General features: G+C 42.8%; 7 protein-coding genes across 7 annotated transcripts; 2 read left to right on the plus strand and 5 right to left on the minus strand.

Moving 5' to 3' along the window:
• Positions 1-57: 57 nt before the first annotated feature.
• On the minus strand, positions 58-2,006 carry K450DRAFT_250694 (uncharacterized protein). The gene is made up of 3 exons (XM_051590608.1): positions 1,686-2,006; positions 1,425-1,621; positions 58-1,355 (listed from the first exon to the last, which is right to left on the minus strand). Exons 1-3 carry the CDS (start codon positions 1,768-1,770, stop codon positions 306-308), a joined length of 1,332 nt encoding a protein of 443 aa, XP_051442763.1. The 5' UTR covers positions 1,771-2,006; the 3' UTR covers positions 58-305.
• A 276-nt stretch (positions 2,007-2,282) lies between these two features.
• Positions 2,283-4,445, plus strand: K450DRAFT_250696 (uncharacterized protein). Its single transcript, XM_051590609.1, has 6 exons — positions 2,283-2,650; positions 2,731-2,829; positions 2,908-3,221; positions 3,306-3,528; positions 3,604-4,139; positions 4,212-4,445. Exons 1-6 carry the CDS (start codon positions 2,596-2,598, stop codon positions 4,278-4,280), a joined length of 1,296 nt encoding a protein of 431 aa, XP_051442764.1. The 5' UTR covers positions 2,283-2,595; the 3' UTR covers positions 4,281-4,445.
• A 1,823-nt stretch (positions 4,446-6,268) lies between these two features.
• Positions 6,269-8,459, minus strand: K450DRAFT_250699 (uncharacterized protein). The gene is made up of 5 exons (XM_051590610.1): positions 8,384-8,459; positions 8,129-8,314; positions 7,577-8,051; positions 7,351-7,517; positions 6,269-7,277 (listed from the first exon to the last, which is right to left on the minus strand). The coding sequence occupies exons 1-5, from the start codon at positions 8,421-8,423 to the stop codon at positions 6,526-6,528; spliced, it is 1,620 nt and encodes a 539-aa protein (XP_051442765.1). The 5' UTR covers positions 8,424-8,459; the 3' UTR covers positions 6,269-6,525.
• A 652-nt stretch (positions 8,460-9,111) lies between these two features.
• On the minus strand, positions 9,112-10,475 carry K450DRAFT_250718 (uncharacterized protein; the record flags this gene model as incomplete). The annotated part of the gene is made up of 4 exons (XM_051590611.1): positions 9,112-9,934; positions 10,208-10,249; positions 10,325-10,352; positions 10,473-10,475. 4 exons carry the CDS (start codon positions 10,473-10,475, stop codon positions 9,114-9,116), a joined length of 894 nt encoding a protein of 297 aa, XP_051442766.1.
• Positions 10,476-10,793: 318 nt separating this feature from the next.
• Positions 10,794-13,535, minus strand: K450DRAFT_250726 (uncharacterized protein). The gene is made up of 10 exons (XM_051590612.1): positions 13,017-13,535; positions 12,877-12,923; positions 12,736-12,808; positions 12,481-12,661; positions 12,215-12,381; positions 12,048-12,145; positions 11,803-11,941; positions 11,568-11,730; positions 11,386-11,485; positions 10,794-11,312 (listed from the first exon to the last, which is right to left on the minus strand). Exons 1-10 carry the CDS (start codon positions 13,399-13,401, stop codon positions 11,151-11,153), a joined length of 1,515 nt encoding a protein of 504 aa, XP_051442767.1. The 5' UTR covers positions 13,402-13,535; the 3' UTR covers positions 10,794-11,150.
• Positions 13,536-13,599: 64 nt separating this feature from the next.
• On the plus strand, positions 13,600-14,897 carry K450DRAFT_250732 (uncharacterized protein). Its single transcript, XM_051590613.1, has 4 exons — positions 13,600-13,988; positions 14,075-14,297; positions 14,364-14,499; positions 14,589-14,897. Exons 1-4 carry the CDS (start codon positions 13,861-13,863, stop codon positions 14,819-14,821), a joined length of 720 nt encoding a protein of 239 aa, XP_051442768.1. The 5' UTR covers positions 13,600-13,860; the 3' UTR covers positions 14,822-14,897.
• On the minus strand, positions 14,898-16,170 carry K450DRAFT_250735 (uncharacterized protein). The gene has a single exon (XM_051590614.1). It carries the CDS (start codon positions 16,143-16,145, stop codon positions 14,973-14,975), a length of 1,173 nt encoding a protein of 390 aa, XP_051442769.1. The 5' UTR covers positions 16,146-16,170; the 3' UTR covers positions 14,898-14,972.
• Positions 16,171-17,287: the final 1,117 nt, after the last annotated feature.

Here is a 17,287-nt window from a genome sequence, read left to right on the forward strand (position 1 = left end):
CGCGTCTTCGATCCATCGGACTTTTTATATTAGGCGGTCCACCTTTTGATCGAATCGAGCTTTTCACGATGGATACACTGTCGATCGTTACTTTGGTTTGTACCATCACCAGTGTTTGCTTAAACCTAGAATTGTCAACATGTAGTTTTATAGTCAAACAAAACTGCAGGTCAAAGTGATCGGGGTTGGTGCCCGATGGATTTGTTTATGAAGATTCACGACAAAAGATAATATACAGCAGCAAAATTACAATGGGTAAAAATGTACAAGAGGGTGGGGAAGGTATGGGAGGGCTCTAAAAAAGTTTAACCAGTGAAATCGGCGATTAATGCCTTCACAGAGTCAATGGTACCAAAGATCAGACCAACGAGACCAAGCAAGACGCAAAGAGCGCACCAAGCCAATTCATAGAATGGCTTATTGCGAATACCAGTGAGCTTCAAGTAGCAAAGGACAGGGAAAGCGAATGTGCACATGCAGTTGCTGAAGGATCCAACCAAAGACATAATGTCACTGAAGTATGGTACGACACAAGCAACGACAGTGACAAAGGCCAAAATAACAACACGATTGATGGTACGGAAAACAAACTCGAGGGTTTTTCCACGTTGCTCCACAGTAATGCCAAGAATGTATTCCATATCAAGGGCGAATGATGTAATCAGGATGGGAGCGGCGAGAATAACGTGGATAGTGATGACGACCATAGCTGTGATCTTAGCGGCACCTTCAGGAAGATTTTCGTAAATAGGACTGAGAGTCTCCACACCGTAAACATAGTATCCAGGAACAGCGGTCATAAAGTAGAGGGCAGCACAAGTTGACAAACCAGCTGTGACGACCCATTTCCATTGTCTTGGCTTGGACATACTTGCTTCAACGTGAGGATAGACAACGTTACCACCGAAAGAGAAGGAGATGGTGCTGAGGGCAATGGGGAATTGATTCCAGATGACGATATCGTGCTCAACATTGGGGTAATTAGGCTTGTCTTCGAGGGAGACGATCAACACAATGAAGACACAGATAACGGTAGCCAAGGCTCCGACAGCTGACATGAAGGCCACTTCCTTCATGTTCTTGACGACAACAAAGGGAATGAGAATTATGCAAGCAACAATGATTTTCCATTGTACATCCGTCAAAGCCGCTGAGGTATTGATGAGCAGTGAGTGAAGGTTTTGGCCAGCCAAAAGGACATAGAGAATAGGTGCTCCAAGAAGAATCCAAGCGTTGAAGAAAAAGATAATCCATCCACCAATTTTTCCAAATGCTGATGTCGCGATTTCTTTGTAACTTTCCAGGCGACGGCCTTGGAAAGCATACAGACACTTGATCAAAATACATCCAGTGTACTATTAAACAATCAGTTAGGAACATGAACCAATAAAAAAAAATTTTTTTGTGTCTTAGCCTGCACTTACAATTGACATGGTCCAAGACAGAAAAAGAATAAGTAGACCGATCCAGCCACCAAGTTTAAGAGCAGCTGGTAATCCAAGAGTGCCAGTACCAGCAATGACGCAGACAACGTTGAAATAAGCTAAGAAGCTTGATCCAGAACCGTGTCGTGCGGCGGCCTGCTGATATTCTTCGACGTGAGCAATACCAGATTCGGTATCTATAAACAATGTCTTAATAACTTTGGAGAGTGGATCGATTGTATGCATGAAGTCTGTGCTCACCACTCTTGATGTCTTGAGACTCATACTGATCGACAGTATGCTTTTCGTCGTACTTGGATTCCATGATTAGGTTGGAGGTTAACATGGGGGTCTTAAAATTCGGCAGCTTTTATAAGAAAGCGGAGAGAGGGTTCTCGCATACTGAGTCATGTGTGAGTATAGCCTTTGGGAGATTCTTAGTGGTTTTCGCCAATCTCCGAGAAACGGTGATTGGTCTCGCTGTATCAAACATTAGACATGGTATGCATTTAAAATTTTCAATTGGCGACTGGATAGTATGGAAACGAGAAGGAAACTACGATCAGTAAGGTCACGTCAGAAGGACCCCATGTTCATACAGCGAATTTTAAAAAAAAATTAGTGCGTAGCATAGCCCTTAATTAGCGGGAAGAACAAAGAAAAAATTTTAGGGTCGATGACAGTTTCGTCTCACGTTTCGCACGACTTACAATTTGAAACTACAATTTGTATCAATTTGTCGTACCTTTTTACAAAATTTGTCAAGATGGCGCCGGAACTCGGATAGCTCCCCGATATCAGAATAGCCACTATGCTAACGGGTCTCGTAGTATTCTTCGTTCGAAGCAGCTATTCTACGCCAGGGAAAATCCAAAGTACGCTGTCCAAGCTGGTAGATAGATCAGAAGAATGATAAGATTCAGCTTTTCTTTATTTGGAGTGTAATCTGTTCATCCGCAGTTCCGTGTCAAAAAAAAAATTGTACTCCGGAAGAAGGTCATATCCATAAGAAAGAATTGTAGAACCAAAAGCTTGCCACTCAGTTGGTCGACACACCCAATAGGAGTCAGCATTTCGGCTATAGTGGTCTGGTTTCAACATTAGTACATTAAGTTGAGAAACAGGAACTCAGGTATAGAAATAAGATTTTTTCTTTCTCTGCTCATTCCTTATGATGCCAAAGGACGTAAATTCTAATCCAACAGTGGATGTCGACATTATCAGCGGTAAACTCTCTTTCAAGCCCACACGGTGTTCAAAGTCATACCAAAAAAAAATATTCCCGTCACTCATTCCCGCATTTAAGATTCTTCCTCTTTCGACAATGTTGACGATCCAACAGCCACAAGAAGCCATGGAGGTTCGTTATGGCATGCCTATGTGAACATTGTCTGCATAGTAGCGGGTAAGTGTTGATGAAAACTCCCACGCCTTTTTGTGTTGTTCCTATGTAACTGAGTTTGCAAATGTCCCGTTGCTGTAGGCACTGGAGCGCTGTCCCTCCCATATGCATTGAAACAAGGCGGTTGGATCGGAATTCTGATTCTCTTCCTGGCCTGGTTCATGTCTATTACGACAGGACGCCTGCTTGTTAAATGTCTGTATGCAGGTGGCCCGAAACGTTTGTCTTCCTACAAGGACATTGGAACAGTGGCTTTTGGTCCCATTGGCGGATGGGTGATTTTCTTCTTTAACTTCATTATCCTGATTGGAGCCTCCATTCTGTATTACGTTTTGATCGGCCAGAACCTACATTCACTACTCAAAGGTACTCCGGGAGAATTGACGCTTGCTCTGGTAAGATGATCTGCCTAGACTCGGAGAATGAATATCATGGTTCATGTTTGCATATTAACCCCAGTCATCTCTACATTCCCACAGTGGGTAATCATACCGGGCGTCGTGGTGGCCATACCTTTTATTTTCATTAAGTCAATGAAGGAAGTAGCGTTCACGTCGGCCATAGGCGCTTTTGCGACTCTTGCTGTTGTGCTCATCGTGCTCATCAGTTCGCTCCAAAATCTGCCAACTGGACCTATTGAACACGATGACGTTATTTGGGACCAATTCCCAGTTGCTTTATCCACCATCGCATTTAGTTTCGGTAAGTTTGGGGTATGCAAGGGGGTTCATTTCGTGAGAACCGCGGGCTAATGCATGCCATGCAACCTAATTTTAGCTGGTAATATGGTCTATCCCAATGTCGAACGATCCATGAAAAACCCACAACAATGGAACAAAGCCGTCACTCTGGGTTTGTCCAGTTGTTCCGTCATGTACTTCCTAACAGCTGTGCCCGGGTATTATATTTACGGAACCACCGCATTATCGCCAGTTTACAATAATTTGGCAAACCAAGGCGCGCGAATGGCGTCTCAAATCATCATCACCATACACGTTTTACTGGCGGTTCCAATCCTTCTCACATCTCTATCATTGGATTTCGAAGCTATGTTCGGCATTACACAAGAGCGACGAGGGAAGACTGGAGAGTTTTTAATGCGTGCTTCACTTCGTATTATCATCATGGTGGTCGTTTGCATAGTGGCTATCTACGTCCCATATTTCGGAGATCTATTGTCCCTTATTGGTTCGTTTTCCAACTGTCTGTTGGTTTTTACCTTTCCAGTTGTGTGCTACCTGAAGCTTACAGGCGTGCGAAACAAACCCATCTACATGCTAGCTTGGTACGCTTTGACTGTACTGCTTGGAATCGTAAGTGTTTTCTGAGGTTGATATTTGGTGGTAATGACGACACAATATTCACACGGCAATTTTTCTTTCTAGGTTGGTCTCATTTTTGGTACCATTGATGCTGTGGAAGCTCTCATAAACGATTTCCAAGGAGCAGCATAGGTTGGGCATAGTAGAGTTACCTTTGAAATATGTGATCATATACCGTCATTAATTTTGCAATTGTACATAAGAACGCACGCAGTATAGATACCCATTCCGTGGCCGTAAAAAAAATTGAATAAATTTATTTACTTTGCACGAACGTTTAGAAGGATTTAAAGAGTATGCCATGGTAGAATAAACTACATTGCACTATCACAAAAGAACGAAACGCGTCTCGGAACTGTCTAGCCAATTGATCTTGCTTCATTTTGGAGTAACGGATGGTGATCCTGAAAGATCTCAGACAACATCTCAAAACACAAGAGCTGACTGCGGCCAAAACGCGGTCATCGCAGACATGGCACTGTGAAGCGGCCCATGAACGCGATTTTTACTGCGTAGTCAGCAACTCGAGTCAGTAAGAGTACTGAGAAAGTATTTTTTATATTCATTTTTTTATAAGAGATGGTGAGGTGAGAACCTCGGCGTCAAGCCTCCTGAAGTGTAAGGGAAGCGACACCAGTGCCGGGTGTGGAAGCAAGCTTCCGAGCACCCAGCGAAGGGCAAAAATTGGATTAACAACAAAAATGCTCATTGAGCATAGTTATAGTTGTTAAACTATAAAGAACAGATACTACACTTGATCTTAGCCAAAAGGCCTGAGAGGAATGTTTTGCTTGGAGTTCGCAAGGACCGCGCTCTTTTATACTTTTCGCAAACCACAACCGAAAATTTTTTAGGAGACTACGGCACCAGTTTCAGCCAATCAAAGTGTTGAAATAAAAATCTAGTGGTCACAGATGCTAGTATTTCATCTCCGTAGCCAATTAAACAACCGATTCGCTCAATTACAAGTCACAGAGGTTCAGTAACCAATGGGATAGCTCACATAGCCACCTAAGAAGGTCGTACACACAATCCTGACGTGGTGCACAGCTCTGCGTTACGGCAAAAGCTGAGTAAGTTGAACGGGTAGACCGTCTTGTTATAACCAGTAAATACTAGAGTGTCCGAGACCAAGAAAAAACAACGCAGATCAAATTTAATGAAATAAGCAGGAAATAGTGGTGCCAGTGGGTACCATGTGCCTTTTTGCATAAGCATTTAAACCAATGAGACCTCTGCTCTAACGCATTTGATTGGGCAGAAAGTAACGGGCTCGCGTCGATGTTCTGAGTATGCTTGTAAGGCTTTACGTACTTTTATCCTTGACTTTATAACGAGTCTTTGAAACTGCATCATTGGTATTTGATAAAAGCAACTAGATTTATGTTCTTCTATTATTTGATAAGCTGCGGTCACTAAATTACTTGAGCTGTCAATTTTTAAAAATTGACCATACAGAATCTGATTAGTACAGACTTGTTCACATCATAGCATCACTTTGTCACCTAAGGGTAGCTTCATTGGTTTATGCCACGGTCATGGGATTTTAAATTACATTATTTTAATCATAACAATTTTCAGATCGAAACGAAACGAAACGAAACAAATCAAACGAGATGCTGCCTCGACTAGTTGATAATCACATTTTAATAAAATTAAATAAAAAAGGAAAAGAAAAGAAAAAGGCATCTATATGTATAATGAAAAAGTGTAGGAGGCATGTATGCTTGATTAAAATAGAGGTCATCATCTATTCATTGAGGAAAAGGATACCTTCATATGTGAATGTAGGGTGCTATCAATTGTTGACATCGGATTTATACTTGTTTTTTTTTATTTCATTTTGGCAATTCATCAAGACTTTGCATCTAAAATAAATAATCGCAATGTTAATGCACTAGCACATCATGAGATCACATTATAAAACATATCTTAAAAGCTATGAGTCTGTTTAAATTGCTCGTTAGAGTTGAGGAAGGGATATGTGACCTAGGTGCTGCAGAAAACCTCTTTGTACGGAATGAGCAATTTTGACATTAGTACCGGTGTGTTAGCCACCAGCTTGTCACATCCCGTCAAAATCATGCTCTGGCGTTATGCTAAAATACATGAATAATAGAACCAGCCATCAGCGAATAAAGCCATGCCAAAGTCACAACAGATATCCCAAACTGAAGCGAATTTCAACACAAATTCCGAAATAAAATCAAGTCATGGAAAAGCAAGTGTATATATTACAAAACTCAAAGTGGCTACTTATAAAGCTGAAGGGTGTGGAGAGAATGAAGTTATAGTAAAGGGAGGAGGACATGAAGGGAATAAGAATGGAAAAGCACCATTCGATGGATGAACGGTATTGATTGGTATATGGGTCAATTTACTTGGTGTTATTTTTAAGGAGCTTTTTGCCTTCTGCTTTTTTCAAAGCATCGTCAATCCAGGACTGTAGCACAGCAATTTCTCGAATGACTTGAAGAACTTCTGCATCTTGTACAGAAAGATTGATCTTGCGCTGTCGTTCTTCTTTCGCTTTAGCTAGGGTCAAAAGACCACTTGTTTCTAGCATGGACACCAGATCGTTCAGCTCTGTTCGTGACACTGGAGTGATAAAGTCGGAAGCAGAGCAAAGAGCGGAGTACTGTTCTTGGAATCGACCCAAACTCATTTGATCCTTTTGCTTTGAAGGTGTACTTCTCATGACGACCAAGACGCCAAGTGCCACTTTCTGTTGTAGGTTGCATTGTCTAATCTTTTGCACTGTGGGGCTACCAAAGACCACATTCATCACCTTGACGACATGGGCTATGGTCACTTTAGGAGCGGTATTTGTTGGAGTGGAAATGCCGGTCTGCTGGTTGCTCTTGTGTTCGCCGAGCGCGGCTGGCTTGTTTGCCATTGACTTTTTCTTTGCTTCGATTTCCGCCATTTCTATTGCTTGACGGCATACATCTAGAGCCTTTCGAAGGTCGCCTGTAGCAGCTGCTACTTTACGAGCACATAGTTCAATTGCTTGAGGTTGCATGATAACTGGTGTCTCCTTGTCCTTGCCCAACGATGACAGACGATCCTTGATGATAGCCGAAATTTCTTCGACTTTATATGGATTGAAGTTCACCAGCTGAGGTTCACCTAAAAAACAGAGTGGTAAGATAATGATGCTTCATGTCATTTCCTATGTTGCGAAAGTGCAAATCAGACTTACAGTTTTTGGCACGCAATCTTGGGAGTAGTCTGTCGGTTAAATCTAGAGCATTAGCTATGCCGATCAAAACAAGCCGTGAAGTAGGTATGGAAGCCCATTCAAAGATTTTATACAACACATCTTGTTCTTTGGTAAGAAGATGGTCGATTTCGTCAAGGATGACAACACTAATTGTAGAGGTTAGCCAGGATTTTGCAAGGGGTGAATAACATTTAGTCCTACTTACTGCATTGCTTTGGTTTTGCCATTTAAAAGCTTTTCTGCTTGCTTGATGACATCGCTTTCCACTGGTGTTCGAGGACCCTTGAGTTCAGAAACCAGTTTGGAGTAGATTGCCTTGGGTTCTTTTATGCTCATACAGTTGATGGAGCAGACCTTTACAGTATGGGTAGTGATATCTTCGTACTTGGGTTCCATATCAGCCATTATTTCGCGAAGCATAGCACTTTTTCCTGTTCCGGGAGAGCCAGAAATATAAAGGCAGCCTGATGTGTTTTTCAAAACGTGCTTCTCAAGGAACTCAATAATGACTTCTTTCTCTTGCGATCGTCCTACCAATCGAGTAGGTACAGCAGTTCGGCGGAATAGGGCTTTTGCATCTTGAAGCAAGTTATCCACTGATGTGTCTGATTGTTTCGCTAGGACCGACTTATCCATCAATTTAGTTGAAGTGGATTTTTTAGCTGAACCAGGTGAGGTTACTGTAATGCAGCACGAGTTAGACATTAAGAGGTGGCCAAAGGCATAAAGCTTTCTCTAATATCGAACGTGAACTTACCAGCAGCTGCCTCTAGAGATTTAGCTAAACTTCTAACAGGAGTCAAGCTACCCTGTTGGAAGCTTTTGATTCTTTGATTTTCAGGTGTCTTGAAGGCGGATGCATTCTCGTCATTTTCGTTGGAGGATGTTGGCTGATTCTCATCTGTGCCACCAGGGCTAGGAGAGTGACGCTTAGTCTGTCGACCTGTTTGATGGATTGAGTTAGCTTAACGTAGGTAAACAAGGTAAGGCGTCAGACATTTGAAATACATACCTGACGTATTATCGTTACGGTTACGCTTGGATAAAAGCATTGCAATGGGAAATGACAATCGATTCTACCAAAGCAGAAAGAGCGCGTAGGGAAAAATTTCAGCATTTTCGCGTTCCCTATTATTTTTGTGAACAAAGGTACAAGTCACGTTTCTTCTTCTTAGGTCTCGATGCAGTATTGCAACAGTCCCTATCGTACAAGCTTTGCCACTAAATATCCATATGCTTGAACGAAACCTTAACAAGATACTGAACCGTGAAAGCTGTTGGCTTCAAATGAGCTGTTAGATAACTATGGCGGTAGGTAGCAAAGCAGCGGGACGTCTGCAAAAATTGTACGAGCAAAATTTTCGTCGTTCTATTCCGATCAACAGCTTGAATAACATTTAGACAAAGACAATTGTCCTACTGCCATGATAGAGACTCTACTTTTTTTTTTTTTTTTAGGTAAGAGAGCAAGCATACATTGAGTCAAACATCTTATTTGTAGAAGAGCTAGGGCTCTGTTTCGCTTTATGTCAGAACCTTCGTGTAATCATCAATATGTGCTTGAAGTAAACGAGGGCTGCGGAGCAACCACCATAGCAGTCCGCGGTGCAGGACTGAACACACAATCACATAACTCACTCCAACACAATTGATACATCCCAATATTATCGTTGTAAAATTATTTTTAACATGCAATTTTACTGAAATAAACAGTTTTGAGCAGAAGAGGAAACAAAAACCACTTAATCGAGGTTCTTCTTCTCCCAAGCAAGCTTCTTCTGGAGAACCTTGTTGTCGCGTTGCTTCTTGTTGAGACGCTGCTTCTTGTAGGACTTGACCTTCTCGCCAGCAGCGGGCTTCTTCTTCTCGGTGGGCTTGGCGCTGGGGTCCTCACGGATGGCAGCGTGGGCCTCAGTGTACATATCCTCAACTTCATCAGAGGTGATACCTCCAGCGATGAAGGTAGCGAATTGCTTTCTGTAGCGCTCCTCATCTTCGTCTTGGAGGTACTCCATGTACTCAGCGACGTGGATACCGTAGATGTAGTTGCGGAGGAGTTCAGCATCGAGGGACTTGCTCTCAATGTCGAAACCGGGGAAACGGTTCTCACCGTGGGGAATGTAGATACCACCATCGGAAGCACCCTTGACGGCACCGAAAAGACGGGAACCAGTGGAGGTACGCTTGAGACCAACATCAAGGAAAGCCTTGAAGGGACGGGGACCGTCCTCGATAGCCTCAGTCATGGAGACGGTACCATCGGGCTCAGTGACACCCTCGTACTTCTCATCAAGACCGAGCTTGGCGAGAGTGCGGCGAGCGACAAGAAGACCAGTAGCGTAGGCAGCGGCCCAGTTGGTCAAACCACCCTTGACACCGTAGCGGGGAAGTTCGTGGGCATAGGCAGCAGTAAGAACGTGATCGCCCTGGAGCTTGGCATAGACGACCTGGCAGATGATGTCTCTGTTGGTGAAACGGACGACCAATCTGTACTTGGGAGAGTTGTACTTGTTCTTGGCTTGAACGACAAGACGCTTGCGAGCGTAGTAGTCGGTCTTACCCTCTGAAAAAGAAGAAAAGGTAGGCGGGTTAAAAAACTGCTTTTTAACAAAATGTCAAAAAGTTTCATTGATTTGCCCGGATTGTGAAATCAGATAGGAGCGAAAGAACAAATTTTGGTCAACATTCATTGGGTAGTAAGCCCACGTCAGTTGAACTATGCCTTGTATTGTCCGTGTCATCATTTTCAAGTTTGCGTTGAGGGCTTTTGCAACGGTTGTATTCGAACGGCCACAATGGCGAATGAATAGAAAGTACTATAGTACTAAATGCTCACCTCTTCTTCTTCTGTACTTGACCTGGAAGCGCTTGAAGTAGGCTAAGGTGACAAAGCGTATGAGTATTTGGTTCATGTAAACTTTTTTTTTCTTGCATTATAGTAATTTCAACTCACCCTTGTTCTTCTGCTCCTTGACGAAAGGCTGTTATTTGAAAAAAGAGATGTTCTAGTAAGTCATCCATCAATCCATCCATCCATCAATCATCACATCCATAGATGCAATTGATGGACATCGTATTCAGTTATGATCATGTATGCCTACCATGACTTATACGCTTGATAAAAGAGGGAGAAAAAATAATCGCAAAGAACGACGAAGTTTATCCCTGTAGGTCACATGATAAAATTCGCACTTTGAAAATTTTCATACAATTCGAGTTGATGGTGTGGCCAGCTCCGCAAACCATTCGTTTTGTAATTTTTATGTTCTGTGTGGTGAACAACATGGGTGGATGATACATACTGTACATTTCTTTGAGTAAAATTAATAAGTAGTAAAGGGAAATTAACAATTGATAAAAAGGCATTGGTAACCATCTTATTTCTATAGCCTCGCTCGCTCTTATCGTAAACATACATGACACACCGTCTAGAATATGATTCTTTAATGATCTTAATAAGGAAGAGTTTTCACTTTGGTATATTACATTTTTGATTGACCAAGTAGTCTTTTGTGTATGGATATCCGGGAATCCTATCTATCATAAAGCAAGTATGTAAAATCGGAAATGGGGAGATAAGCACTGAAAGATAGAACAAATGTTGATGTGGCAATGAGTAAACGAAAGAAGGGCTGCTAAAACAAGGAGCGCCGGAAAATAAAGACAAAGAAAGGTAGCCACTTGTAATTGAGTAGCGATAGACAGTACAAGTCTCAATAGGCAACGTGGCACATCTTGAGTATGCCATTGTGACAAGCGGTGCGCCTTGCTGACACCACTTAATGAACGATCTCTCTTCCGCTTTCATCCAACTGTATGTGGAAAAAAGGGTGCTTCAGAGCTTCCTGAGCGGATATCCTGTCTGCTGGATCATACATTAGCAGCTTTTGAAGTAGTCCAAGAAGATGTCGATTGACGTTAGTGGATGGTTGTATAATTTCCTATTGAAACGAATGTAATACACCAAGGTCAGCGCTAAAATTGCGTAGTATTTGTTATGATTCAATACACTACCTGTAAAGGTCTCATCGCTTTAACGTATTTGCGACTCTGCTTTGTTGTCTCTTCGTTAGGATAGTTTAGTCGTCCTCCTTCGAAATACTTTTGCGTATGTCTGCTAACATCGACAACAAAAATGGTCAGATGAATAGTGGCCGGTGATCACCAGATAACCGCGATCTGAAAATCATCCTTACCTCGCTTGTCGTAAAGTTCTATCCGGAATCTTACCCAAAACAACCTCCATCATAGCCAGATGCTCCAGATTGTCATGTGTTTGGAATAAAGCATCACCAGTAAAGAATTCTACCAAGATACAGCCGATGGACCAAATGTCACATGGATAGGACCAGCCCATACCTGATCAAACGATAACATGAGTTTTACGTACCAAAAGATACATAGCCTGCATATTGGAAAAGAGTCTCCTACCTAATATAATCTCTGGTGCTCGGTAATGCCTTGTAGATACCACCGATGAATGGTAGTCGTGCTCAAATGTCGCAGAGCCAAAATCAATCAGACGAATTTCCGTATTGGCTAACAAGCGTTGTACCTTGCTTCCAGATCTCTGCATTGAGATAAAACGAGAAAAATAGTTGGTTCGTCAGCCCAGGTCACTTCCTCTAACTGCATGCAGCAGGTTGTCTGTCTTTTTTTTTAGTTTCTATATTTACCTTTGTTGGTCTGCATGGAACCAATCGATATTCATTGTTGACAAGTAATATATTCTCCGGCTTAAGGTCCGTATGGATGAGCTTGAGGTCGTGCACAACTATGAAATTTGGTGAGCAGCGTCAGTTACATCTCCTCTCACACAATGTGCAAAATTTACAAAACTTACACGCCACGCTCGTTAATAATTGCCTTGCAAAGTGTTGGATATGATGCGCAGGAAAAGGATGAAATTCGTTTTCCTTCAAGAAGTCAAAGACAGATTGACCGAGCAACTCAAACACCATGCAAATATGATTTCGAAAGTCGAACCATTCCAGCAGGTGTATGCATTTACTATAGAAGAGAGTTAACCAATGAGAAAAAGGGCTTTTTTTTCCTTGACTGATCATCCGTCAGCACGTGCAGCATATAGCTGGATGCGAGAAAGCTTACTTTAGGTTGAGAGGGTCGTTTTCCTTCAGAGTGTTGAGCACTCGTATCTCAATTTTGCTAGCATCTCTATACTTAGGCACTGCCCGGATGACTTTGATAGCGCAATAGCGCCGTCGTACACGATCCCAGCATTCTACGACCTTGCCAAATGTACCTTGTCCTAGTAATCGGATCATCTTGTCTAGTAGATGAGAGAAGTAGATATCAGTATCATCAATGCGCAGGACATGTTATTTGAGACGACATAATTCATACATCGGGTGGTAAGATCTTCGTTCGGGATAATGATATAATGTCCATCTTTATCGTCGTAGTTCGCAGCAGCCGTCTACAAGGTTGGCAATAAAAGTTAATGATGCGTGCACTTGGTTCAGTAGAAGGAAAACTGATATTTACCTCAGTGGTTGCGGTTGGTCGATATACATGATCTTGACGATGCGATGCTGTTATATCAGCGTTAACTTTTTCACCGAAAGCAGTGTGGGGAGGGAATACGGCATTTTAACCGCTTTCAAGTAAATCAAAGCTAAACATACCTTCAGAATAACCAGCAGCGTCTCCATTTTCTTTCCGCCTGCGTTTTGCAGCTGGTTGAGTAAAGTTCCCGACCAACGAAGAGACCGGTGTGAGAACAGGGTATGATATCTGCGATGTTGGGGCGAGTTGAGGTTGATAGGTAGAAGTGACCTTCCTTCGAGGCCGCTTGGAGCGGGTAGAAGCAGCAGGGGGTGTGGTATAGGCAGACGCATGATTCAACTGTGGATTATTTGAATTTGAGGTGGAATTGGTGTGTTGATCAGGAGCGGGTGTAGGCGAATCCTCGATTACAATGACTTCGGTAGGGTAGCCATTGCGATAAAAGTCTGCCTTCCAATCCGTGTTAGGTGAGCGTTTTCTTCTCCGTGTAGCCACAGTAGTCATATTTGTAAACAACGAGTAAGAAAAGTCAGAGCAACTATTGGCAGATTAGAAGAAAATTGGATTTGAAAGGTGAGTTCGAGCTGCTCAAGCACCAATATTCTGGGGGAGGTTTTTGAGGACCAGTGCCAAAGTGCTTATTTGGTCCCACACCCCCCCACAAGAGCAAAAAATGACATAATAACAATATAAACTACTCACCAAGGTGAAGTCTCCAGAAGGACTTCGTGCAAAATAGAATAAGCTATGTTTCGAATACCCACAGGTTTTGAGAGTAAGCTTTTGCACACTTGATAACACTGTCAGCACTGCTCTGTCGGCTGTTTGGGCCCCCGACGCTGCTGCTTGCCCAGTTGGCAGAGAGATGTGATGCTACACGTCACACCAGAAAAATCAAAAAGTATATAAAAAAAAATCTCGTCTCCGCTTTTCAAGCCGATAGCTGATTTAGAGAAGAAGGTCATGTCAGCATTCTTTGAAGCTACTAACATCACGAAGGCTCGCCCAGATGGATCCATTCTCTTCAGAAATGTTTGCATTAGTTTGGAAAGAGGTGACGTCCTCACTCTCCGAGGACCCAGCGGTGTAGGGTATGTGACTAAGTAATATAGTTTTGAATAGCACACTTGAGAAAGCAGTAGTAACAGAACATCCATCTATATTCTTCGCTCTTTAGGAAGACCACCTTGCTAAAATGTTTGGCTGAGCTCATTCCACATGAATCAGGAATATCTATGTTGGACGGAAAGAAGGTATCAGACATGGGAGTCCCAGTTTGGCGATCAAAAGTGATGTATGTTCCTCAAAGGCCATCAGCTCATGCGGGAACTCCGCTTGATCTTTTCAACCATGCATCAAAGTATGCTAGTCAATCAAAGAAAGGCAAACTAGGAGATCCAGTAAGTTGAAGAATAGGATTTAAAGGAATCATCCGGGCACTAAACGGTATCATCTGCTTTTGGCAGATTGACTTTGGAATTGAGTGGGGTTTGAGCGAGTCTCATTTCCATGAGAACTGGAGCTCATTATCTGGAGGAGAAATGCAACGAGCTGCCTTGGCCGTTGCCCTTGCTCTCAATCCGGATGTTTTACTCTTAGATGGTAAGGAAACGTCTTTCGTTTTGTGGCTGTTCAGCAAAAAAAAATACAGTATATTTATACATGCTATCCGTTTATCCACCCACCGTCAGAACCTACTTCTGCTTTGGATCCCGAATCTACATTATTGGTAGAAAAAACTCTCAAATTATACACTTGTGTTTGGATTACTCATAGCCCGGAACAATCGGAAAGAGTTTCAACCAAGACATTGACTCTAGGGCGAGGGCGAAAGGGATCTTCCGCTGTTGTGGAAACCGTCGTGAATGGGCATCCAGACGAGGAGGTAGCATTAAATATGGGATCAAATCCTGTCTCAGCTTAGTTATTATAATTGGCCATTCTTCCCTCTTATTTATTTCGCAGATAGCAAGCTATCCCCCAATTTACATTTGTAACATAATCATTGCGCACACATCGACTTGCTTAAAAAAAAACAAATAATCCAAGTTCATATAACCTATTGTCTTAATGATCTAGTTTCTTTTCAGGAGTCTCGTTAACCCCTTTTGCGCTGATCGTTTCTTGGGATCAGGCGATGATACGACGTCATTATCATCGATTTCGTGGTTTGGGAACACTGTGCCGTCGCGACGATTCAATTTGGAGAACGCTCTTTTCACTCTGCTACCCACGCGTGATAAACTTTTCTGTGAGCTGATGGATAGGGCCAAACTATTTGTGGATACACTTCGCTTATGCAATCCTCGCGTGAATGATGCGTCCCGCACAAGTGCAATGGCAGGTGGATGCTCTCTGTGATATTCGTGAAACGGCATGGATTTCGTTAATATAGGCGAGCTATCCAGAGTGGGTGTTTGAGAGAATGCATGGCTACTAGTGTTCCTGACAGCATGAGAGCTCGGAAGTTTTGTCAGGAGGGGAGTAGTGGCTACCGATGCAGGTCGCTCGTTCTCCTTCTCCTGGTATGATTTTGCAGGTGGTGGAATTTCTTGGCTTTGAATGTCAGGGACAGTGAATTGAGGGTCAGATCGTGCTGAATCGTTCCTTTCATCTAATCCAGTCTCCCTTCTTTTAAATTGTTTGGAATGGTCAGCAATTTCATTAAAGGTATTATAGGATGTTTCGGCAAAGATCTGGCCAATCGGCTCAATGGAGGTAGGCGAGGGGGTATCAACATTGCCCAAGGTCAGGTTGGACGTATGCGTATCGGCAGTCGATGGTCGCTTAGATAGAATCGGCAAACAATTTATGTCTTGTACATCGTCAAAAATCGTTGCTACTACAGCAAAGGTAAGGAAAAGTACTAGCGAGGCGAGATGAAGTATAATCTGGATAACGCAGAGTGTCCCGCGGGATAAAGACGGTTTCGTGTAGATGGAATGAATCGATGCTTCCATGGACGATACAAGGTGTTGAACAGACTGTCTGGTTGTATGCGGCTTAACGAAGGAAGCAATGGCAATAACAGAAAAAAATATTGATAACATGTTACTGAAAGGAATCAGGGCTATACATTCGGTGTTATATTGCAAAATGACTTGTGTTAGGGAGGGAGAAGAAAAAAAAAAGGACAGATCCATACATCCAAAAAAGAAAAGTAAAAATTGATTCCGGTTGAAAATATATACGCTATTCGGCATGTATTGAAATTGGTTGACCTGCAAGCTTTGATCCTCGACGTACATAGTTTTGGCCGCCTCTGTTAAAGGAAAAAAAAGCAATAATGATCAACACACTTGACTTCCTTTTTCTCTTTCACAAAGTTGTTAAAATCTCACCTTCTTTCATTTTCATCCAACGACATACCGTCTCCTCTATGCTCACTTCTTTGGAACCTTTGTAAATGTGCACTAGGCTCCTCACTCCTCCGTCGTTCGAGGTTATCCATTCGCTTTGCTTTCAGAGTCTTATCATGCTCTGCAATAGCGGAGTGACTAGCACTACGACCGCCATTGGTATCATTGGTCAACCGAACGTCACCGTCATCTGGTAAGAAAAGTGTACCAGCAGCCACACTAACACGGCGACCCCCAGTAGGATGGGTCTTGCCGGAACCGTAGCTACTGACGGAAAGTCGATCTCGACGAGGAGCTTCATTGCTTGTTAGTGTAGCTTGCGATGGCTCTGGTTGTCGACTTAGGCTTTCCCATTGTCCACGATTCGTCGTAAGCGCTTCTACAAATGATTGCGCGTTGGGTAAGAGTTCAGCAAAAAGCTCGAAATAGGGTCCGACGACCAAGTCTCCAAACTGAAGCGATATATCCGCTTGCGTTGACTCTTCTCGATCCATGCCGGGTGATATTTGTAAACCATGCAGTCGTTCAGCATCCCCTTGCCTGAAAAATTCTTCTACAACCAGATCTGACCATTTCTTGCATACACTCCACGGTCGAACTGTGTTACTGATATCCGCACCGTGCAACAGCAATCGACATAACGATTGCCGATCTTGCTGATTTAATATGAAATCTGCTTCTTGTTCACTTTTCGGACCTTTGAAAGAAGGATGGTAATCCTCTTTAGAGTGCAGTATGATGTCATTGGGTAGCAATCCATCCGGTACATGTAATCGAGTTTTGATCTGAATGGGTGGAGAACTTGCTTCGTCCGGTGATGGAGGTGATGGTATTGATGCGGCGTCGGACACTTGAGTCCAATTCTCTTGTTGAGCGACTGTCTCGATGAGGTTGGAGAGTTTATCTTGTTGGTTATAGTGAAATGCCATATCTGTTGCTAAAATCATTTCTGTTATAAACGTTTTCATGGCTTCTTCTGACATGTTTGTTGAGTGTGCTTGGCCAAGGCGCTGCAGCAACTTGTGCTTGGA

Source organism: Umbelopsis ramanniana, assembly GCF_025399195.1.
Source record: "Umbelopsis ramanniana AG unplaced genomic scaffold K450scaffold_46, whole genome shotgun sequence".
Taxonomy (NCBI): domain Eukaryota; kingdom Fungi; phylum Mucoromycota; class Umbelopsidomycetes; order Umbelopsidales; family Umbelopsidaceae; genus Umbelopsis; species Umbelopsis ramanniana.